The 24,632-nt window shown below is 41.7% G+C and overlaps 1 protein-coding gene across 1 annotated transcript in view; it reads right to left on the bottom strand.

Moving 5' to 3' along the window:
• SLC6A7 (solute carrier family 6 member 7) overlaps positions 1-19,234 on the bottom strand; it is a 212,776-nt gene extending 193,542 nt beyond the window's left edge. Inside the window, exon 1 of the mRNA XM_082256632.1 lies at positions 18,952-19,234. Within this exon, the coding sequence (XP_082112758.1) occupies positions 18,952-18,984 (33 nt within the window). The 5' untranslated portion in view covers positions 18,985-19,234. The remainder of the gene's footprint in view (positions 1-18,951) is intronic.
• Between the last annotated feature and the right edge of the window lie 5,398 nt (positions 19,235-24,632).

Below are 24,632 nucleotides of genomic sequence, written 5' to 3'. Positions count from 1 at the left end.
AAAGTTAACTCCTTCCCTCCCAGTGTCATTTTTACAGTAACAGTACATATGTATAGCACTGATTACTGTAGTAATGTCACTGGTACCCCCAAAAGTGTCAAAAATGTCAGTCAAGGGTCCGATCTGTCCGCCGCAATGTTGCAGTCCATTAATTGTATACAGTAATTGTATATGCTATATTGTTTTTTCTTTATTTGCTGAATTTTTCCCCACGAAAGTGGAGTTACCCTTTAATTTTGGTTTTTGTATAGCATGTAACAAAATGTCTATCATGTAATGTATCATTCTAATATCAATTAAAAGAAAGCACAGTTAAAAGCTTGAAGTGCTTCTACTGGTGTTCTGTGGATAAATGTCTCCTTATAAAAATAACACTATTTTGTATGAGTATCACAGATTTTGTTAAATACTCTAATAACTTCTGTCCCTTAAAGGACACACCATAGGCGTGCATAGGGGGTGTGACGGATATGCCCGGCACACCCTATGCACTATGTGCAGTGCCGATTTCCCCCACTGCCCGTGCCCTGGCCTCCCCCGTATTGACCGCACCACAGTGCTGCTGGCTTCCCTACTCATCTCCCCCTCGCTGCTTCAAGCAGGGGGGGATGTTTCAGGATGGGGAGTGGGGGAAAGAACTAGTAAATATGTCATTTACTGGCGCCTTTCTTTTCTAAATGAACACAGTGAACACACTCACTCACTGTGTTCATTTATAAGTGAAGCATAGTAAACTGTTTACTAAGCTTCAGTTTGTGAATAATCAGGAAGCCGCTCAGCACAGAGCACTTCCTGTTCATTCACTGTTCATGCAACTGAGGCTACAGAGAAAGGGTATGTGTGTTTGAGTTGGGGTGCACACTCTAATGCAATAGGCTGTGAAAACCTATGGAACACACTTTTGCTAGTTGTAAAATTGTAATCATTCTCTAAACCAGGGAAGCTTTCAAATCAGCCTAACAGTTGGAATGCCTGTACTTCCTGCTAAAATGGGAAAAAAAAGCAGCACAGGGTGATTGACATAAGTCATACCTGCACCTTTTATTGTTTGTAGGTTGTTTATACTCAGTGAAGAGGGTGCAACTCTTCCAGGGCCCACATGGTTTGGAGGGTCCAGGCGGCTTACTATGCATCAAGTTTTCTTTCAGACTGTCCAGTCAATAAAGGCATTCTGCACATGCACAGTTTGATGTCTATTGTTAGAGAGGTTTTTTTTTTTTTTTGGGAGGGTGCATGCGATTAGCAAAGGGCCAATCAGCACTGTCCAGACAGGGGGTCAGGGGTCCTGCAGCCCCTTAGACCATGTCAGAGTTGAATGAAAACTCCTCCTACAAGCTTTAACCAGACACTAATAGAAGTCATAAGACTGTTATATACTGCTGATGAGAAAAGGGTATTTAGAAGTTTATATATTTTTTTTAAATACTCTTTATTACAGAATTATTTAATTATTACAAATAATATGCATCTCTTAACATACTCAATCACATACTTTTGGTTCCCCAAGAAGTTTATATTTACTGAAATAATTGCATTTCCATGTTCTGTGTACTGTTGGAGAATAGATATAGTGAATGCAGGGTCCTGGGTTTAGTAACACTTTAATTCACCTTAACTAACTCTCCCTTTTTTGTCCCTTCCCGGTCTCTCTTTTACAAATGCAAAAAAAAAAAAAAAAAAAAATGTATGTAATGTAATGCAATGTAATGCAATGTACAAGTAAATGGCACTTCATGCCAGGGATGCAGACCCAGCAGCTTTCCTCATTAGAGCCCTGCAGCTGCCACAGCTGATAGATAATTATGAAACCACTCTCATTAGGCTCACTCAGCACAGAGGCACAGAGGAACAAACAATGATTTCTTCAGAATAACAAAAGATAGGAATCTGCAACAAAGTTTGTTAAAATCCCTGTAATGTACATAGATCACCCAGAAGGGAATGTTTTTTCCTCAACAAAAGTGGAGTTACACTTTAAGTGTTTTTTGGTCCTGTGAATCAGTGCATTAAAACTGATACATGTTGCAGGAATACTGTGATATAAACCTTGAGGTTTGCAAGTGGCTGCCAGTCCAAAGGGGGGTGGGGGCGCAGGAGGTGTCACAGCATGTCTAAATCCGTGTGGATTACGGTCAGTGGGTCAGTTGGGGACATGGTAGGTCCACATTAGTCCTGGTGGTAGTTGTCATTGTGCTGAGGAGGGTGAGGAGGAGACAGGATGCTGCTACAGATGTATGAGGAGGATGGGCATTACAAATGTGACAACAGAGGGGTTGAGCAGGTGTGATTGCCGGCAGCATCTCTCCCGCTGTGCAGCAGCTGATGTGTGCAAACATAAGGAAGGCAATACAAATGGTGGGAGGAGGGTTTTGCAAGTTATTATCTACACTCATCAGCTACTTTATTAGGTACACCTGTTCAATTGCTTGGTAACACGAATTGCTAATCAGCCAATCACATTGCTGCAACTCAATGCATTTAGGCATCTAGATGTGGTGAAGATGACTTGCTGGAGTTCAAACCGAGCATCAGAATGGGAAAGAAAGGGGATTTAAGTGAGTTTGAAGGTTGCATGGTTGTTGGTGACAGAAGGGCTGGTCTGAGTATTTCAAAAACTTTTGATCTACTGGGATTTTCATCCACAAGCATCTCTAGGGTTTCCAGAGAATGGTCTGAAAAAGAGAAAATATCCAGTGAGCATCAGTTGTGTGGACAAAAAATGCCTTGTTGATGTCAGAGGAGAATGGGCAGACTGGCTCGAGAGGATAGAAAGGCAACAGTAACTCAAATAACCACTCGCTACAACCAAGGTATGCAGAACACCATCTCTAAATGCACAACACATTGAACATTGAAGCAGATAGGCTACAGCAGCAGAAGACCACACCTATCAGCTAACAACAGAAAGCTGAGGCTACAATTTGCAAAGGCTCACCAAAATTGGACAATGGAAGTTTGGAAAAATGTTGCCTGGTCCGATGAGTTTTGATTTCAGCTACGACATTCAGATGGTAGGGTCAGAATTTGACATAAACTGGATGAAAGCATGGATCCATCCTGCCTTGTATCAATGGCTCAGGCTTATGGTGGTGGTGGTGGTGAAATGGTGTGGGGGAAATCTTTTGGCACACTTTGGGTTCCTTAGTACCAATTGAGCATTGTTTACACGCCATGGCCTGCCTGAGTATTGTTAACTATGTACATCCCTTTATAACTACAGTATACCCATCTTCTGATGGCTATTTCCATCAGGATAATGCACCATGTCACAAAGTTCAAATCATCTCAAACTGGTTTCTTCAACATGACAATGAGTTCACTGTACTCCTCCACAGTCACCACATCTCAATCCAATAGGGCACCTTTGGGATGTGGTGGAATGGCAGATTTGCATTATTGATGTGCAGCCGACAAATCTGCAGCAACTGCGTGATGTTATCATGTCAATATGGAACAAAATGTCTGAGGAATGTTTCCAAAACCTTGTTGAATCTATGCCACTAGGAATTAAGGCAGCTCTGAAGGGTAAAAGGGGGTCCGACCTGGTACTAGCAAGGTGTACCTAATAAAGTGGCCAGTGAGTGTAGATTTTAAGGTCTAAGCTCACACTCATTCAATGGTCTAAGACTCATTAACCCAAAAGTGTGCAATGGCTGGACAACTACAAAAACCAACAAGCTTTCATGGGATTCATACAGGGTATGGCAGCACTCACAGTTCTTTAACAGCTAGAGGGCCACATGTTGGCCATATTTTTAAGTGAACCTGAGGAGGACATATCCAAAACTCACCTTGTAGGAGTTTTCAATAGAACCCCGAATCTCCGCTATCGGCTCCTCCATATTGTTTGGCACAGTGGCAACAGGTAAAGTGGTCTTGGCAGAGCTCTATCTCTTCCAACAGTGGTGAGAGTACAGCATGAAGACCACCCATCACCACCTTATACCAGGAAACAAAACCAAGTCAAGCAACTGACATGAAGCTAGTTGATCCCCAGCACCCTCCTGCAGGTTATAGCACACTGTAGTACTTCACATCCTATATTGCCTCAAGGGAAAAGTAGCTCTACTGGAAGACAATGCTGAGCTGTGACGCTCCTTACACTTAACGGAAAGTAAGCCCAGCTGCTCTGCTTAGCAACCTCATTTCCACTACTTGTAGCTTGTATTTTAGTGACAATTATACCCCACAGTCTGATGTACAACACAGAGCACAGCTGAAAACCAGAAGCAACATAGTATGTGTCTCATAGAAAGCAAACTTACATTTCTCTCCAAGAAACACAGACCAGATGATCGCCTATCTGGCCAGAATGCTCCATGATAAGCTCCTAACCCAACACATCTTTTATCTCAATTTGCCTCATTCCATGGTGTTATATAAATAATTTAAATTAATATTCACAATTCTGATGATACACAGCGCAGATAGAATAGAAAGGTACTTCATGTAGCAAGAGGTCAGCGTTTTAATCAACATAGCAAAGATTGAGTGTGTACACAAATCATGAACAGTTTGGTGTGAGCAGCATCAACAAAAGCTAAAGAAGGTCACGCATGTACTAATTTGTCTGAACAATGTCTGTTAAAACAGAGCCCTATACAGTTGTATTCAAAATTATTCAACCCCCCCAATGCTGTAAAGGGTTTAGGGAATTTAGTGTACATTTGTAATTGTATTCAGAATGAAATCCTACAAGGACTTCTTAAAGAACCATATGCAACTAAAATGACATCAATTGGTTTTGTAATACAGTAGTAAATGTTTCTTTTGTGAATTCTTCATTGACACAATTATTCAACCCCTTAAAGACTACCACTCTGAAGAACAGAGGTTCATTGAAGTGTTTTCAATCAGGTATTGAAAACACCTGTGGATGTCAGGGAGCAGCAATAAAGCCTAATAAGCACCAATTAGGCAGCTTTAAAATGACTGTGATACTCAGCTCCTTCTAGACATTTACTGGTGTGGTTACAAACATGGTGAAGTCAAGAGAATGGTCCAGGAAGACAAGAGAAGAGATGATTACTCTTCACAGGAAGGGCAATGGCTATAAGAAGATTGCAAAGATGTTAAACATACCAAGAGACACCATAGGAAGCATCATTCGCAAATTCAAGGCAAAGGGCACTGTTGAAACGCTACCTGGCCATGGCAGAAAGAAGATGCTGACTTTGACTGCTGTGCGCTTCCTGAAGCGTAGAGTGGAGAAAAGTCCCCGTGTGACTGCTGAGGAACTGAGAAAAGATTTGTCAGATGTGGGTACTGAAGTTTCTGCTCAGACAATACGGCGCACACTGCGTAATGAAGGCCTCCATGCCAGAACTCCCAGGCGCACCCCCTTGCTGTCTCCAAAGAATAAGAAGAGTCGACTGCAGTATGCCAAAAGTCATGTGGACAAACCACAGAAGTTTTGGGATAGTGTTCTGTGGACTGATGAAACAAAATTAGAACTGTTTGGGCCCATGGATCAACGCCATGTTTGGAGGAGGAAGAACAAGGCCTATGAAGAAAAGAACACCTTGCCTACTGTGAAGCATGGCGGGGGATCAATCATGCTTTGGGGCTGTTTTGCTTCTGCAGGTACAGGGAAGCTTCAGCGTGTGCAAGGTACCATGAATTCTCTTCAGTACCAGGAGATATTGGATGACAATGTGATGCAGTCCGTCACAAACCTGAGGCTTGGGAGACGTTGGACCTTTCAACAGGACAATGATCCCAAGCATAACTCCAAGTCCACTAGAGCATGGTTGCAGATTAAAGGCTGGAACATTTTGGAGTGGCCATCACAGTCACCAGACTTAAATCTGATTGAGAACCTCTGGTGGGACTTAGAGAAAGCAGTTGCAGTGCACAAGCCTAAGAATGTGACTGAACTGGAGGCTTTTGCCCATGACGAATGGGCGAAGATACCCGTAGATCGCTGCAAGACACTTGTGTCAAGCTATGCTTCACGTTTAAAAGCTGTTATAACTGTAAAAGGATGTTGTACTAAGTACTAAGATTGAATGTCACTCGGGGGTTGAATAAAACTGATAATGATGTGAGCACAGAAAAGACATTTGTGGTTATTTCATTATAAATGTTATGTTATATTTGTCTGACCTACACGTGCCTCTTTGATTTAATTGTAAGCAGGATGACTGAATGATCAAAATTAATGTCAAACTGGCCAAAACAATCAATTTCAGTGGGGGTTGAATAATTTTGAATACAACTCTATGTAAATAATAAATATGTAAATAAACCAAACACCCAAAAATTAAGTGCAGCACTCACTAGTGTTGAAAACCTAATATATACTCAATAAACCAATATACAAATTATCACCCTAGAAATAAATGAAAATCATAAAAGTCGTACTCTGGAGAACTATACGATACTGGCTCTTTCTAAAATGTAACCCAAGTCCTCCGACAAAGTCTTGACGACAAAACATGTTGGGCGGAGTTGAATGGTGACATCACATTGCAACTAGGAAGTGCTAAAACTTTTTCCTGATCTATTGCTCTCTCTTCACGACTGAAAAACCCTTGGCAAGGAGACTGCACAAAATACTATAAAACAAAATTGTTGGTGGCCACAATTCTGTGGTTCCAAGCCAGGTTCATCGGAGGCTGGGCCACGCACCCTGCTTAAATGCAACAAGGTCACAAGTTTTTCCGCCACATGGTCCAGACAGGGGACAGGCTCTGCTCCTGGCCACCACTTGTTCCCCAGGTATAGGTCACCATGCACACCATAAGAAAACCAAGATTCCATTTGCTTCATGTTGGCACTTTACATTTACTTGTGCAACTGGCTACATAGTAGTCTATAAAATGTGGTCTTTCAGCCTCTTCAGATCGCCATTTTTAGGATACAATCCTGTGGATTATCTAATGTTGTGTGAATTTTATATGTACACCTGTTGGTTTAATCTGGCAAACTGATCGATCAATCAATTTGGTACATTCAGCCTGTCCATACATGGTTCGAATCTTGTCCGGTTGCTGCTGAACCGGCCAAGATTCGAACCGTCTATGGTCGGTCTTACGTTCTACTTTTTTTTTCACACCTAGATTTCTTGAACTCCTCCCATCCTTGATGCTTTATCTTTCAACTATACAGGAAGTGGGGAACTGTAGTTGGGAACTAAGAAGAAGTTAACCCTGTCCCTAGTTTGGACTATGACAGGGCCCTACTCTCATACACCATAGCTGTTAGTAAATCTAAAGGAGATTTTCATCAAATGGTGCCCATACACATGCAAATCTAATCAGAGAACGAATATTTTAATAACTTGATTGAATTGGTTAAAATAATTTATGCTAAATTTGATTTAAACCTTTTAGCAGTAAAAATCATGTAACTTGGTTCTGATAAACATAGTTGAGTTTATATAAAAAGCTAAAACTTAATTGAATTGGTTAAAATATGTATGCTAATTGCTAAATGCATCTACCGATTACCTGAATTTTAATAAAATTTCAAAACAAACAAGCACGGAATTTTCATCAATACTTCTACTGATTTTTAGCTTAAAATATATATTTTTTAATAATGATTATTCAACCTCAAAATCAAAAATTGCAAAAGAAATCATATTTTTCTCAAACTGATCCGTTTTAATAGACAATGTGGAAATCAATTGAACATTGATCACCTGTGTTTAGTTATGACCAAGAGATCAGCCTAAATCGATCATCGGTCAATTGTGTTACAAATTACTCATTACTGCATACATTTCCTGCATTAATATAAAGACAGGCCACTGAAACTATTTTTGAAAGGAATGTAGCATGAAGGGGGTCGCTAAAGATTACTCCAGGTCTCCCAGTTCAGAGGCTGTCAGACCAGTTCCATGTGCACCAACAACACAGGCTCGGTCTAGTCTAGGGATTGTCTTTTTTGTAGATTCATTGCTGCAAACAGGGGAAAGGGATAGAGTGCTGGATACTCCAAACTGTTAATAGAAATTTGCAGGAGGACAAACTTTAGACAAAATCCTCTTGTAAAGCCCTGTTCACATATATGCAAATTGGATGCCTTTTGAACCGCATCCAATTCTCATGACATGTAAACCAAACTGGCTTTCTATTGAGCCGGTTCACATAAATGCGGCACAGCGACAGTGCCAATTCACTGCAAATTTTTAAAAAATCCTGTGCGTTTCCTGAGCGCTGTGGTGCGATTCAGATGCTAAATCCAAGCCCATTGCCTTTTATGGGAATGTATCTGAATTTGCACATCTCATCAGTTTTGAACACGAATTGATGAGGTCCCCCTCAATCCATTCCAGGCCCTTTCAGGTCTGGTACAGATTTTAATAGGAACCCAATGCCAAAATATTAAGAAAAAAACAGCATGGGGTCCCCCCCAAAATCTATACCAGACCCTTATTAGAGCATGCAACCTGCTAGGCCAGGAAAGGAGGCAGACGAGCGAGCGACCCCCCTCCTGAATCATACCATGCCACATGCTCTCAACATAAGGGGTTGCTTTTGTTTAACAAGGGGGCCCCCAGATGAATGCCCCCCTGTGTAGATCCAGCATCAATCACGATAAACACCAATAAGCCCCCTGTCCGCAGACCTCCACAACCACCAGGCAGGGTTGTGGGAAAGAGGCCCTTAACTCCATTAACATAGGGACAAGGTGGTGGGGGGACATATCTTTTCTCCTCCCTTTCCTGACCTGCCGGCCTGCATGTTCAGATAAGGGTCTGGTATGGATTTTGGGGGGGACCCCATGCCTTTTTTTTATTTTGGCGTGGGGGTTCCCCTTTAAAATCCATAAGGTATGCAGTTTTGGGGGACCTTACGCTGTTTTAAATAAAAAAATAATTGGTGTGGGGTTTCCCTATAATCTGTACCAGATGTGAAAGGGCCTGGTATGGATTGGGGGGGGCCCCACTGCTTTTTTGGGCAATTTTTTATTTCCGGTAATGTTTTTTTTTTTACATTCAGCTGTCAGCAGGGAATCCGTTGTTAAGGCTTTTCGGCCCGATCCTTAACCACTTCAGCCCCGGACGATTTTACCCCCTTCCTGACCACGCCCTATTTTGTGATTCGGCACTGCGTTACTTTAACGGACAATTGCGCGGTCATGCGACCGAACGAAAATTTACGGCCTTTTTTCCTCACAAATAGAGCTTTCTTCTGGTGGTATTTGATCACCTGTGCGATTTTAAATGTTTGCGCTATAAACAAAAAAAGAGCGACAATTTTGAAAAAAAAAAAACAATATTTTTCACTTTCTGCTATATAACATTCCCCCCAAAAAAATGTAAAAATCTAATTTTTTTAACATTTTAGGCCAATTTGTTTTCTGCTACATATTTTTGGTAAAAAAAATCACAATAAGTGTATTTTGATTGGTTGACGCATCGCATTTACTAACTACGGGAAAGATTTATCTCATTATTATTGTTTGTTTGTTTTTACTAATAATGGCGGCAATCTGATATTTTTTGCGGGACTGCGACATTGTGTTGGACAGATTGGACCCCTAACTGACATTTTTGACACTTTGGGGGGGACCAGTGACATTACTACAGTAATCAGTGCTATAAATATACACTGTTGCTGTAATAATGACACTGGCAGGGAAGGGGTTAACACTGTTGGTGATCAAGGGGTTAAATGTATGCCTCATGCTTACTGACGTGTGTGGGGGGAGGGGGGGGGGTTCTGTGACAGAGACAGAGATCGCAGGTTCAGCTATGCTGAATCCTGGGATCTCTCCCTATCTGTTACTGAGAAGATCCGCCTGCTTTGTTTACATAAGCAGGCGGGTCTTCTCACACTTTCCCCAACAATCGGGGAAGGGAGGCAGCGATTGCTGCCTCTCCTCCTCCGGGCCCGACTCCCGCTGTGTCTAAACATAGGTAGCTCTACGTCGCTGGACCCAGGGGAACAACACTGCCGCAGTAGGATTACTGTGAGCAGTTGGCTAGTGGTTAAAAACCAGCTATTGTTAAAGAAGATGGTGGCCGCTGGCTCCAAAAATTTGTTTGTGAACCGTATCCAAGTCATAGCTGAACCACTGAACAGCTGCTTTGGAAATTGAAAACAGAAGGGGAGATCGCACCGGACATGTGTGAACCTAGCCTAACAGCCTTTGCTGGAGATGGGAGGGAATGGCCAATTAATCTGGAACTCTATAAGAGTTACATCCCCAAGCACATGCAAACCTGGGATCCATAATCAAAGACTTACTCACAAGTCCAAGGATGGCTGTCTGCTACCCAGCCTCCATTCAACACTTTCCAATGAGGAAGAAAAAGGATCCTTCACATGTGATATTCTCCAGCAAATATACTTTAGTCCAGTGGTCTCCAAACTGTAGCCCGCAACATTAGTATGCTATTCTTTCCACTGACCTCAATAAGGGGGCACTATTCCTCACACTGACATTAATGATGGGGTACTATTCCTTTTACTGATCCCAATGGTGGGGCACAATTCCTCCCACTTACACCAACAATGGAGCATTATTCCTCCCACTGACACCAACAATGGGCAACTATTCTTCACACTGACACTAATGATGGGGCACTATTACTCCCCCTAAAACCAACGATGGGGCATTGTTTACTCCCACTGATGTCAGGATATTTTCTTCTTCCACTGGCCACAGTCAGGCCTCCCTAAAGTTTGAAGGACAGTAAACTGGCCCTTTGTTTATAAATTTTTGAGACCTTTGCTTTAGTCAAATCTCTTCTAGGCTCTGAGCCCAGCACATGCTGAGGTCTAACAACATCCCTTCTCGGTAATACAAATTGGCTGCCTCCCAATGGGCAGCAGCCCCAGGATAATAACACTCTGAATAGGCCTCTCAAACTTTTTTATATCCCAAGCCACCTGGGTGCCCCTTCCCAGGGATTGGCTGATGTCCAATAAATTTTCATAACTCAGGCAGAGTGGAACAACAATCAACCACCAAGCTAAGGAAAACCTGGCCAGACCCAGATGATAGATTGCTCCCCCCGATTACAACAGAACCAAAAACGAAATTTACCCTGACTAGGGCAGCGATCTATAGGAACAATCATCTGAACCATGAAAACAATCTTTTTACTGACAAAAAAAAAAAAAAGCGAATTAGTCTTTAACCACTTTACCACCAGAGCATTTTGCTGTCTTACGTCTGGGCCACTTTTTGCGATTCGACGCTGTGCGACTTTAACTGACAATTGCACGGTCATGCAATGCTGTACCCAAACAAAATTTATGTCCTTTTTTTCCCCACAAACAGAGCTTTCTTTTGGTGGTATTTGATCACCTGTGCGATTTTTACTTTTTGCGCTATTAACAAAAAAAGAGCGTTTATTTTGAAAAAATAACAATATTTTTAACATTTTTTTATATGAAATTCCCCCCAAAAAAGATGTAAAAACCAAATTTTTTTTAAATTTTTGGCCAGTTTGTTTTCTGCTACCCATGTTTGGTAAAAAAAATTGCAATAAGGGTATTTTGATTGGTTTGCGCAAAAGTTATTGCGTTTACTAACTATGGGAAAGATTTCTGTCATTTTTGGTGTTTTTTTTTTTAACGCGTAATGGCGGCGATCTGCGATTTTTTTTGCGGGACTGCGACATTGCGGCGGACAGATCGGACCCTTGACTGACATTTTTGACACTTTTGGGGGTACCAGTGACATTACTGCAGTAATCAGTGCTATAAATATGCACTGTTACTGTAAAAATGACACTGGCAGGGAAGGGGTTAATTTTATTGGAGAGGGAGGGGTTAATGTATGCCTGGTGCTTACTAATGTGTGGGGGGGGATGACTGAGTGAGTGAGGGACAGATCGGATGTTCAGCTATGCTGAACACTCCGATCTGTAACTCCCTGTCACTTAGGAGATCCGCCCGCTCTGTTTACACAGGCGGGCGGATCTCCAAACTGGATTCCCCGACGATCGGGGCAGAGCAGCGGCGATCGCCGCTGCTCCTCCCCTGGCCCGACTCCCGCTGTGAATGAAAACAGCGGGAGCGTGCCTCCGGCGGCGCGCGAGCGCCGCCTACAGGGGGAGGAGTCTGGCGACGTAGGTCTACGTCGTCAGACGATAACGAGCCACTTTGCCGCAGTAGTACTACGGTACTCAGCGGTAAAGTGGTTAAAACCATATGATGAAAATAATTTGTTTTGCCAGTAACACAACTTTGTATTGTTACAAGGTAGTAATGGATCTGCTGGTTGAAGATGTTTTGGATGCAAAGACTCAGTGGCAATTCAAAAGCAGCCTGAAGCAGGTCGATATGGATTAAAAGGAGGTCAAATACATGGCTACCACACAGGTCAAGACACCTGTGTCTCCTTTGATCTTCTATACCTACCTCTCTGAAGGTGCCCATAGCCCTACAAGGGAGGTCATACAATCATTTAGATCAGAGTTTCCTTCATGTTTTTTCAGTGAAGGGGGAAGGAGAAAAGTAGAACTGTCAAAGATTTATTAGAGAAAGAACAGAATATACTTTCAAATGCGACCGATAACCAAAAGACCATACATTTTGCTTGTTGATAGCTCAGTACCTTTTGTTTCATTGATAGCGATAATGAAAACAATGAGCTGAAGGACCTATCACTCACAGGAATTATTACATGGGAACCCCTAACCATGTTGCCTTCATAGCAAACCTTACCCATGTATGCAGCTTCCAGGTTTTATTGCCAAAGCTTAATTGAACAAGCGGAAGTTAGAGCTGATTGGTTACTATGCACAGCTACACCAGATTCTGTGTGTACCAGTTTTAGTAAATCTCCCCCATTGCATTAGAATCCTGGGTTTACTGTAGGAAACCGAAGACTGTAACTGGGCCACTTGGACATCCCCTGGGCCCTAGGCTTCTGTTTCTGCCTTGTAGCTTCAGTTACCTATTGGCTATCACTACCATTGGCTACATGCTACTTGTGTAACTTACACCATAAGAAGGCCATTGTTCCGCTTATGTAGCGAATAATTTCTGCCCACAGTTTTAGGCTTCATTTAGGCCACATGGGACATTTGAAAACCTTTTCCTGAACACTGGAACTTGACAGCTAGTAACCAACGGTTAAAAATGTCCATTCTGCCTCGTTTACATGCCGCGTTTAGCGGCGTTTGCGTTTAGAAGAATTTTTACATTATAAAATGGTCAGAAATGTATCCCCATTGAAAACAACTATAAAGGAAATGCTTATAAACGCGAGTTATCATGTTTACATGTGTTTACACGCTGTTAAAAGCATTTGGCGTTTCAAATGCCAATAAACTTCCGTCTGAACACATTTTTTTGCTTTAAAAAAAATGCCACTAAACTCAACGGCCTCTAAATAACTTTAAACATCAGCGTACATGGACAGATAAGATAACCAAAGAGGAGAGTTCAGGGGCTGTTGAAAAAAACACCCAACTGCTCCTAATTGTCCGTTTATCAGCAGCAGTGTACATGAGGCCTTAGTGGTGTGATTGTGCTACAAAAATTGTCTTAGCTATAGCCTTCCAGATGACCACCACCTCCAAAATATCTTAAAAATCCATCAGATGTGTTTAAAATTGTCAGATGGCTGCAATATTTTCAGGTGGGAATTTTGCAAAGCAAAATAGGGCACAAACGTTAAGAAGGTGGGGGAGGGGGTGCCCTGCACTGTATTTAGATTCATACTGTACTGCTCAGACTAATCGTATCTCAATAAATTTCAGTGTTGGTTGCCGAATGCAAGTTAAAGCGTCTCTTCAGTCATTTTTTTCATCTTTCCATCTATTAAATCTTCTGCCCTTGTTGTTTTAACTTTGGATAGTAAACCATTTTTTTTTCTGCCAGTAATTACCTTATACAGCCCACTTACTCTTTCTTGTCTGGTTATTAGCCTAGGCTAATGACATCATGCACAGCTCTCTCTCTCTCTAACTCTAGTGAGCCAGCAAGGGGGAAGGGATGAGTCATGGGAGAGCCAATGAGAGCTGCAAAGCTGGAGGGGGCTGGATGAGGACGGAGATAACAGGAGACTGCAGAGATCCATGAGTATTCATTAAGAGAGGAGAAATGTGCAGGCAAGCAGTGGTGTGTGTGTGTGTGTCTGTCTGTATATGTGTGTGTCTGTCTGTATATGTGTGTGTGTGTGTGTCTGTATATATGTGTGTGTCTGTATACATGTGTGCGTGTGTCTGTATATGTGTGTCTATATATATGTGTGTGTGTGTGTCTATATATGTGTGTCTGTATATATGTATGTGTCTGTATATATGTGTGTGTGTCTTTATATAGAGTATGTGTGTCTTTATATATGTGTGTCTGTATATATGCATGTGTGTGTGTCTGTGTGCCTCTGTGTGTTGGAGTAAATCCAGGAAGTGAACAGGCAGCAGCTTCAGCTGCCCACATTTAAAATGGCTGCACTGCAGCCAGACTTAGTGGAGGGAGATTTCTGCAGCAAATTTTGCAAGTACAGAATCAAAGTACATATAAAATAATATGCAACGTGGTCGGAGGGAAGCTTCAGAATGGCAAATATGTTTTTATTACAAATTATGTAAGCAGACTGCAGTTCCTCTTTAATTAAGTCAATTGCCTTAGGCCCCCTTCCCACCTAACTATTCTATTCTGGTGTCATAATGTCACGCGTTAACACGCATTGCGTTAAGGCAACCTTGTTGTTTGAATAGACTGTCAATGCACTACAACACACATAAAACTGGACAGGTACCATTTGTTTTCTGACGCAGCCCGCCATAACTTAGGGTAATGCATTATAAATAGTTGTGGTACACTACTGGAGATGTGTTGCTTTACGGTGCCATTTAGAATGAATAATGCCCTGATTATTGCATTGTGGTATATGCTTAAACGTGTGTGCGTTACCGCAACACATAGGTGTGAAGTTTACTTTAATAATGCTTCTGACATAGCCAATTTGTTAATTAGAGTTCACTGATAGATAGATAGATAGATAGATAGATAGATAGATAGATAGATAGATAGATAGATAGATAGATAGATAGATAGATAGATAGATAGATAGATAGATAGATAGATAGATAGATAGATAGATAGATAGATAGATAGATAGATAGATAGATAGATAGATAGATAGATAGATTCAGTGTGTATCAGCTTTAGTAAATCTCCCCATTGTATTAGCATCCAAGTTTATTGTAGAAGGACGAAGATTGTAGCTGGGCCACCTGGACATCCCCTGGGCCCTAGGCTTCTGCTTCAGGGCTCAGGGGTTTAAATCCTTGTTTTCCCTTTGAGCTTCAATTACCTATTGATCCTGCCAGGTTCTACAGTGTCTCTTGGATTCCCTGTAGTACAGTGATTTCTAAACTGTGGCCCGGGGGCCGAATGCAGCCCTTTGCTTGCCTTTATCTGGCCCTTGGGGCACTGTTCCCTCTACTGGCCTGAGACAACATTTAGCCAACTGACATCAACAATGGACACCATTTCTCACACAGACACCAACAATGGGGCACTATTCCTCTGAGTGATACCAAGGATGGCACATTATTCCTCCCCTAATACCAAATATGGTGAAATTTACTCTCGCTGATGCCAGAATAGATAGAAACATAGATATATAGATAGATTCATTGTGTATCAGCTTTAGTAAATCCCCCCTATTGCATTAGCACCCAGGGACATCCCCTGGGCCCTAGGCTTCTGCTTCAGCGCCCAGGGGTTTTCATCTTTGTTTTCCCTTTTAGCTTCAATTACCTATTGATCCTGCCAGGTTCTACAGTGTCTCTTGGATTCCCTGTAGTACAGTGGTCTCTAAACTGTGGCCCGGGGGGCGAATGCAGTCCTTTGCTTGCCTTTATCTGGCCCTTGGGGCACTGTTCCCTCTACTGGCCTGAGACAACATTCAGCCAACTGACATCAACAATGGGCACCATTTCTCACACAGACACCAACAATGGGGCACTATTCCTCTGAGGGATACCAAGGATGGCACATTATTCCTCCCCTAATACCAAATGTGGTGAAATTAGATAGATAGATAGATAGATAGATAGATAGATAGATAGATAGATAGATAGATAGATAGATAGATAGATAGATAGATAGATAGATAGATAGATAGATAGATAGATAGATAGATAGATAGATAGATAGATAGATAGATAGATAGATTCAGTATGCATCAGCTTTAGTAAATCTCCCCCATTGTATTAGCATCCAAGTTTACTGTAGAAGGACAAAGACTGTAACTGGGCCACCTGGACATCTGATGCCAGGATAGATTGAAAGATAGATAGATACATACATACCTACATATATACATACATACATACATAGATTTATGGATTTATGTAATATTATATTGCATGGGTATACTTATATGAATTATACATATATATATATATATATATATATATATTGTAAAGGGAAATCACTGACTCTATAGACATTGTACTCTTTCATATATAGATAGATAGATAGATAGATAGATAGATAGATAGATAGATAGATAGATTGTAAAGGGAAATCACTGACTCTGTAGACATTATACTCTTACACACACACACACACACATATATATATATATATATATATATATATATATATATATATATATATATACAGTGGGTACGGAAAGTATTCAGACCCCCTTAAATTTTTCACTCTTTGTTATATTGCAGCCATTTGCTAAAATCATTTAAGTTCATTCTTCTTCCTCATGAATGTACACATAGCACCCCATACTGACAGAAAAACACAGAATTGTTGACATTGTTGCAGATTTATTAAAAAAGAAAAACTGAAATATCACATGGTCCTAAGTATTCAGACCCTTTGCTGTGACACTCATATATTTAACTCAGGTGCTTTCCATTTCTTCTGATCATCCTTGAGATGGTTCTATACCTTCATTTGAGTCCAGCTGTGTTTGATTATACTGATTGGACTTGATTAGGAAAGCCACACACCTGTCTATATAAGACCTTCCAGATCACAATGCATGTCAGAGCAAATGAGAATCATGAGGTCAAAGGAACTGCCTGAAGAGCTCAGAGACAGAATTGTGGCAAGGCACAGATCTGTCCAAGGTTACAAAACGATTTCTGCTGCACTTAAGGTTCCTAAGAGCACAGTGGCCTCCATAATCCTCAAATGGAAGACGTTTGGGACGACCAGAACCCTTCCTAGAGCTGGCCGTCCGGCCAAACTGAGCTATCGGGGGAGAAGAGCCTTGGTGAGAGAGGTAAAGAAGAACCCAAAGATCACTGTGGCTGAGCTCCAGAGATGCAGTCAGGAGATGGGAGAAAGTTGTAGAAAGTCAACCATCACTGCAGCCCTCCACCAGTCGGGGCTTTATGGCAGAGTGGCCCGACGGAAGCCTCTCCTCAGTGTAAGACACATGAAAGCCCGCATGGAGTTTGCTAAAAAACACCAGAAGGACTCCAAGATGGTGAGAAATAAGATTCTCTGGTCTGATGAGACCAAAATAGAACTTTTTGGCCTTAATTCTAAGCGGTATGTGTGGAGAAAACCAGGCACTGCTCATCACCTGTCCAATACAGTCCCAACAGTGAAGCATGGTGGTGGCAGCATCATGCTGTGGGGGTGTTTTTCAGCTGCAGGGACAGGACGACTGGTTGCAATCGAGGGAAAATGAATGCGGCCAAGTACAGGGATATCCTGGACAAAAACCTTCTCCAGAGTGCTCTGGACCTCAGACTGGGCCGAAGGTTTACCTTCCAACAAGACAATGACCCTAAGCACACAGCTAAAATAACGAAGGAGTGGCTTCACAACAACTCCGTGACTGTTCTTGAATGGCCCAGCCAGAGCCCTGACTTAAACCCAATTGAGCATCTCTGGAGAGACCTAAAAATGGCTGTCCACCAACGTTTACCATCCAACCTGACAGAACTGGAGAGGATCTGCAAGGAGGAATGGCAGAGGATCCCCAAATCCAGGTGTGAAAGACTTGTTGCATCTTTCCCAAAAAGACTCCTGGCTGTATTAGATCAAAAGGGGGCTTCTACTAAATACTGAGCAAAGGGTCTGAATACTTAGGACCATGTGATATTTCAGTTTTTCTTTTTTAATAAATCTGCAACAATGTCAACAATTCTGTGTTTTTCTGTCAGTATGGGGTGCTATGTGTACATTCATGAGGAAGAAGAATGAACTTAAATGATTTTAGCAAATGGCTGCAATATAACATAGAGTGAAAAATTTAAGGAGGTCTGAATACTTTCCGTACCCACTGTATATATATATATATATATATATATATAGACATATATATATAGATATATAGATGTATAGATATAGATATATATATATATCTATATATATATATATATATATATATACATATATATATATATATATATATATATATATATATATATATATATATATATATATATATATATATATTGTAAAGGGCAAAAATCACTGAACTATATAGACATTATTCTCTTGCATGTGTGTATATATAGGTATGTAGATAGATATTGTAAAGGGCAAAAATCACTGGCTCTATAGACATTATACTCTTTCATGTTTCATGCATGGAAGAGGTTAATCCAGAAGAAGTCCCCCATATGAGAAAATCATTTTTTTTTTCCTACACACATCAAGAACCACTTATATCTCCGCTCTACCAAAAAAAAAAAAAAAACACAAAAGAAGAGATAAACAGGACTCACACTATATCAAAGAACAACATTTATATTTCATTTCTTTTTTTTTTTCTCCACTGTAATGTCTGCCTCTAGATCAATTTCCCAAATAATCCAATGACATTACTGGCTCTGCTTTCTCCTGATAGTAATTTCATTCATCAAAAAGCCATTCCATTATTTCCTATGCTAAAGATTTGCATTCATGTGTACAACAGGTTCCTGCCTGCTGTATCCTATTGAAAATCAGAAAGGAAACAGCGTTTGGTAAACTGAAGAATGAATGGAATTAGAGGAACACCGAGTCCTTCTAGGCGTATGTCTGTAGTCACAAGAAGCCTGTTACCTACCTGCTGCAGATGATGTTCTTGGTACCGCTTCATCGTGTTGCTCGGGGCTTTCCCCGTCTCCTTTTCGCTCCGTCAGATTCTGTGCCCACAGCTGGGAGATGAGGCCAGCTTGCTGGAGAGATGTTCTTGCTCGCCGGCTCTCCCTCTTTCTCTCTCTCTCTCTCTGTATCTCTCACACTCAGGTGATTGGCACAGAATGGGGATGAGTCTTTTCACTGTTAACCCCTGTAAAGAGATGAGCGAAGCAGACAGATTGGAACAAGGATTTCCGATGAGGGGTCTGAATAAACACATGAACACTGATGGTAAAAAGCATTGCATGAACGTACGTGTATTTCTCAGATTCATTCAGATTCCTGTGCTATAGAAATATCTTCATAGTGAGAGACAGCGTTGGCCATCGTGCCTTTGGTACAACAGAATCATCGTTATGATTTGCGACTGCAGAATATTATGTTGGCTTTTATTTGGTATTAAAAAGCTGAGCGTTTGTTTGGCTCAAAAATATTACAGTAGTGGTCTTCTTTTAAAAAAAGCAGCTTCAAGAGAAATGGTAATGCGCAAGGGAGAGTAATGCTGGCAAAACACTATATGAGAAAACGTCCGAAATTCGGTCATTTGGACAGTTCTTTCGTTTTAATGGGCGCGAATCGGTAATCAATGTCGTTTTTTAGATGAAAAAACCAAGGACAAGTTTGGAAATTTTCTGGCAAACAAACGATAAATTGAAAGGTTAACGTGTTTCTCGTCCAAACTGTTTGCACTGGGTATATGTGTAAAAAAATTAACAAAAAACGGATTAATTTATGTCCATTGAACGATTTATCGGTCATTACATGATGGCACAATCGTTTGCTCTCTTCGTTTTTCGAAAATGAGTTTGAACGATTTTTTCGATAGTGTATGGCCAGCGTAACATGTATCAGCCAACCAGATTTTAGTTTGCTAGAGCCAGATCAATAAAAAGTGAATTCTGAATGGTTAAAGAAACCCGGTCGCCAGAACATTAAATTTAACAAACTATTATAAAAGACTTATATAGCGCCAACAGTTTGCGCAGAGCTTTGCAAAATAAAGACAAACAGTAAGGTTACAATACAATTCAAGACAAAAGGGTTAGGAGGATCCTGCTTGTGGTAGATTGCAATCTAAAAGGGAGGGGCAAGTGATATGAAAGAGGTTGAAATCTCCTAAAAAAAATAAAAAATAAAATAAAAACCTGTAAGACAAAGGCATAAAGAGCTGGAATGCATCGTATACTAACTCATTATGAAATACTTACCTTAGAACGAAGTCCTTGCAGCAGGGCCTGCCCACCGCTGAGATGGCTGACTTGCTCACCCGTCTTCCTTCCGGGTTTGCGTCCTCTGGCCTTCTGATTGGCCGGAGCCACGATGACATCACTCCTGCGCATGCGCGTGGGAGCCGCCGTTCACGGCACAGGGCTCTGAAGGAATGGCACGGGCGGCCATTCCTTCAGAGCGCATGTGCGTGTGATGTCATGTAAAGTAAATATCTCCTACCTAAACGGTGCACGTTTAGGAGATATTTACAGCACCTGTAGGTACGCCTTATTATAGGTTTACCTATAGGTAAACGGTACAGAGGGAAGTTTATTTGCTCTTTTAGGCCTCTTTCACACGTGTGCGATTTTTCCTGCGATTTTGGACTGCAAAGTCGCATGACAAGTCATTCTCCATTATTTCCAATGAGTACCGTTCATATCCGTGCAACTTCAAGTTGCAACGACTTCAAAGTAGTCCCTGCAATACTTTAGTCCGACTTTGATGCGTTTTGAGGTCCATAGACATAGGCATTGCTTCAAGTCCAGTCAAAACCGCGGCAAAACATTGCGGTAAAATCACGGAAAATCTATGCAAAATTTGAGACATGTTCCGAAATAAATCGGTGCCACATCCCGTACTAAAAATTAATGAAAAATGAGGGGGGGGGGGGGGGAGTAACCCCCAAGGAAAGTAGTACTTTTTTCCCTCAACATTTTTGGTTCAAAATCACGGCAAAATCACGCAACTTTCAGGTCGCAGAAGTGTGAAAGGGGCCTAAAGGAAATAGTTGTGAGTTGATAAAAAAGATAAAAGTTCAGTTGGTAGAGGCTGGACAGACTTGGATAAGGAGTTCCAGAGGACGGGAGAGGCTCCGGAGAAATCTTGGTGGCGAGCATGGGAGGAGTGGATGAGGGGCCTAAAGAGTAGGAGGTCTTGGGAGGGAAGAAGAGAACTATTTGGTGATATTTTTGGACAAATTTTCAGGAATCGTTTAAAGGTGGACAGAGAAATAAACAGCTGGACAGATTGGGATGAGCAGTTCCAGAGGATGGGAGAGGCTCTGAAGAAATCCTGGTGGCAAGCATAGGAGGAGGTGATGAGGGGCCTAAAGAGTATGAGGTCTTGGAAGGAAAGAAGAGAACGGTTTGGTGATATTTTTAGACGAGGCTGAAGATATAGCTTGGAGCAGCGTTGTGGATGGTTTCGTATGCTGTTAAGGTTTTCAATTTTATTTGACAGGTAAGCAGAAGTCAGTGGAGAGATGGGCAGAGATGGGTGACACTAAACAGTTCAGTTGGTAAGGTGGATGAATCTAGCAGCAGCAATCATGACAGACCAAAGAGGGAATAGCCTGTGTAAAGATAGGCCAATGAGAAGGGAGTTGCAATATATAATTATAAGATTATATATGTATTTAATACATTTTATGTACAGTATGTAATTTACATATAAAGCCCCCCTTGTGTAGACACCTGAGAGCTCTGAGACTGTTGCTGGGCACAAGCATTTTTAGATCGGTTATTTTGTGGTAGAGCCGAGGATCCCGTTGTTGAGTCTTTATGTGGGTTGAGTGTAAAGCTGAAATCACCACCTAAAATTAGAGTTCATTCTGCAAAGGAGTCTAGGGAAGAGAGACATGACTCTAGTACTGTCATTTGTCCTGTATTTGGAAGATAGACATTTGCCAAGGTTAATGTCTGCGACTGGATTTTACCCTTTATAAAAATGTATCTGCCCTCCTGGTCAGTGTAGAGGTCTAGAAGTTTCCACGGAAGGTTGCTGGACAAGAGAATACTGACCCTTTTTTATTTGGACGAGGGAGACACACTAGGTCACCGGGAAATGCTTATTGTGCAGTTTCATCCATTTCATCAGTTTTATCCGCTCTAAAATGAGTTTCCTGAAGGAACACTATTTGAGGGCATTGTCTCCATAAATCATAAAGGCAACTGGACCTTTTTTCAGGGGTGTTAATGTCCTTAAAAAATAGGTCCCACTGGTCAACCCTCACCGGTGAGTGAAAAACTGGGTGGAGGGGAGGAGGAGAAAAAGAAAAAAAAAGGGGGGGGTAGGGGAGGGTGGGCAAATTTTACGCTTCACTCTATAATCTACACTCACCTTTCACACCTGAGGATACCCTAGACAAGTCAGCGGCGATTGCTGACTACCACAAGGCAGCATGGTTGCCTGCACTTGCAGAGGAGGAAATTAAGACGCTTTCCGCCCCAATCTCAGTTGTAGAGTTTGCAGGTGCTTTAGCTGATTCTCCAGCAGGTAAGGCACCTGGGCCGGATGGCTTCACAACCCCATATTATAAGGCCTTCCATGACCACATGGCGCCCTATTTTACCTCTGCTTTTAACGCTGCATTAGATGGCCATTCCATGCCACCAGACCTCCTCAGCGCAAGCATTTTGGTCATCCCAGAACTAGGCAAAGATCCCCTTCTTTGTGCCAGCAATAGACCCATTTCCTTTCTTGACTGCGATTTAAAACTGTTAACAAAAATCCTGTTTGAGAGATTGAGTTGAGTTTTACAGTGTGTTGTTCCTCTGGATCATGTGGGCTTTATTCGTAATAGAGAAACCCGAGTCAACGGGATCAGAACTCTCAATGTTATCGCTAGAGCCAAGCATCGTAACCTACCACTTATTCTACTGTCAATGGACACTGAAAAGCAATTGACAGAGTGAATTGGTCTTTTTTTCAGGCCACCCTACGACACATAGGGATGCCAAGCACTGTCCTATCATGGATCTCAGCTCTATACTCAACCCTTTCAGCAACAGTCAGAGTGAATGGAATTGCCTCCAAATCTCTTGAGATTGGAAATGGTACGAGGCAGGGTTGCCCCCTTTTCCCACTCCTTTTTGTTCTATTATTAGAACCTCTATTGCAACATATTCGGAACCACCCTGGATATCATTGGACTAGACACTAGTACATACAATCACAAAGTGGCTGCATATGCGGATGACTTATTGTTCTACTTATCGAATCCTCTTACATCCTTACCAGTCCTTTTGTCTGAACTTCTGACATATGGGAACCTGGATAACTTTAAAGTTAATTTACAAAAATCGGAAGCTGTTCATTGTAAACTTCCCCCTCGAGCATTTGCCCACCTCAGTGATAATTTCCCATTCCGCTGGGCTCCTCAGGCTATCCAATATTTAGGGACTAGAATATCGTCTGATCTTCACTTTATTTTTTAATACAATTTCCAACCTTTACTGGCTACTCTTTCACTGGATTTAGAGACATGGAAAACTTTAGCAGTTTCTTGGTTTGGAAGATGCAATGTTTGCATTGCCAGTCAAACTGCCTCGAGAGTTCTTTCACAAACTCCGGACAGCTTTTATTAGATATGAGGCAAATCTCCCCATCTTAAATATTCACTTTTGCAACGTCCCAAGCTTAGAGGTGGTGTCGGTCTTCCTGACCTGGCCCTATACTGTACAGTGGTCCACATGACCAGAATGGTTGATTGGTGCAGACATGCCCCTTATAAATGATGAGTGGTATTGGAGCAATAATCAGTAGCTGCCCCCTTAGCCGGCCTTCCATGGGTGGAAACCCCATACTCTCGTTTGGTGCCTTCCCACTCTCTAATTGAGGCTACCTTGACTGAACTTTCTAGAAATTATAAGATGGCAGCTACTCCCAGCTTCCCCTCTCCACTGACACCTATCATCAGACACCCAGACATTGCTCTGAGTCTTATTGAGATCCTTCCAACTTCAAATAGATGGGAATCTGGTTAGAGCTTCTGCTTTTCTTAACCTGTCGGGTTGGGCCCGCTTTTCGGACCTATACAATCAATTCAACTCTACTGCTTTGGGACAGTGGAGACTGTTACAATTATCATATTTCCTGAGGTCCCTTCCTGACCACTCCAAGTTTCGAAGACAACCAACGTAATTTGAAGATCTCTGTGGGTGAGGGACCAATTTGAAAATCCCTCTCTGTTTCCTATGCCATTTTACTCAAAGTTACTTCTCAGCAAGACCTGTTGTATCTGCTCAAATGGGAAAAAGAATCAGATACTCTTCTTTGCACACAAATCTTCCCTTTGCAGTAAATATCAAGAGACATCTTACAAAATCTTGAAACTCTGGTACCGGACTCCCTCAGTGCTTTCGTCCCTCTTCCCAGGACATAACACTCTTTGCTGGCGTTGTGGTACCCAGACTGGCACACCTATGCACATTTTTAGAGTTTTTTCCGTGATTCGCCCTTTTTGGCAACAGATTTTGCAAATCGTGCATAAACTCACAGACTACTCTCTAATCGACAACCCAGCTGTGATACTTCTTAACCTGATGCCTATGTTAAGTAAGATACCGTAAATCCTTATTGAAGCATCTCCTGAATGCCACCAGGGCTTGCATTCCC

The sequence above is a fragment of the Pelophylax lessonae genome (genome assembly GCF_965119305.1).
Source record: "Pelophylax lessonae genome assembly, chromosome: 4".
In the NCBI taxonomy this organism is placed as follows: domain Eukaryota; kingdom Metazoa; phylum Chordata; class Amphibia; order Anura; family Ranidae; genus Pelophylax; species Pelophylax lessonae.
Note: the sequence above shows the minus strand (reverse complement) of the source record. Positions and strands in the feature narration are given on the sequence as shown.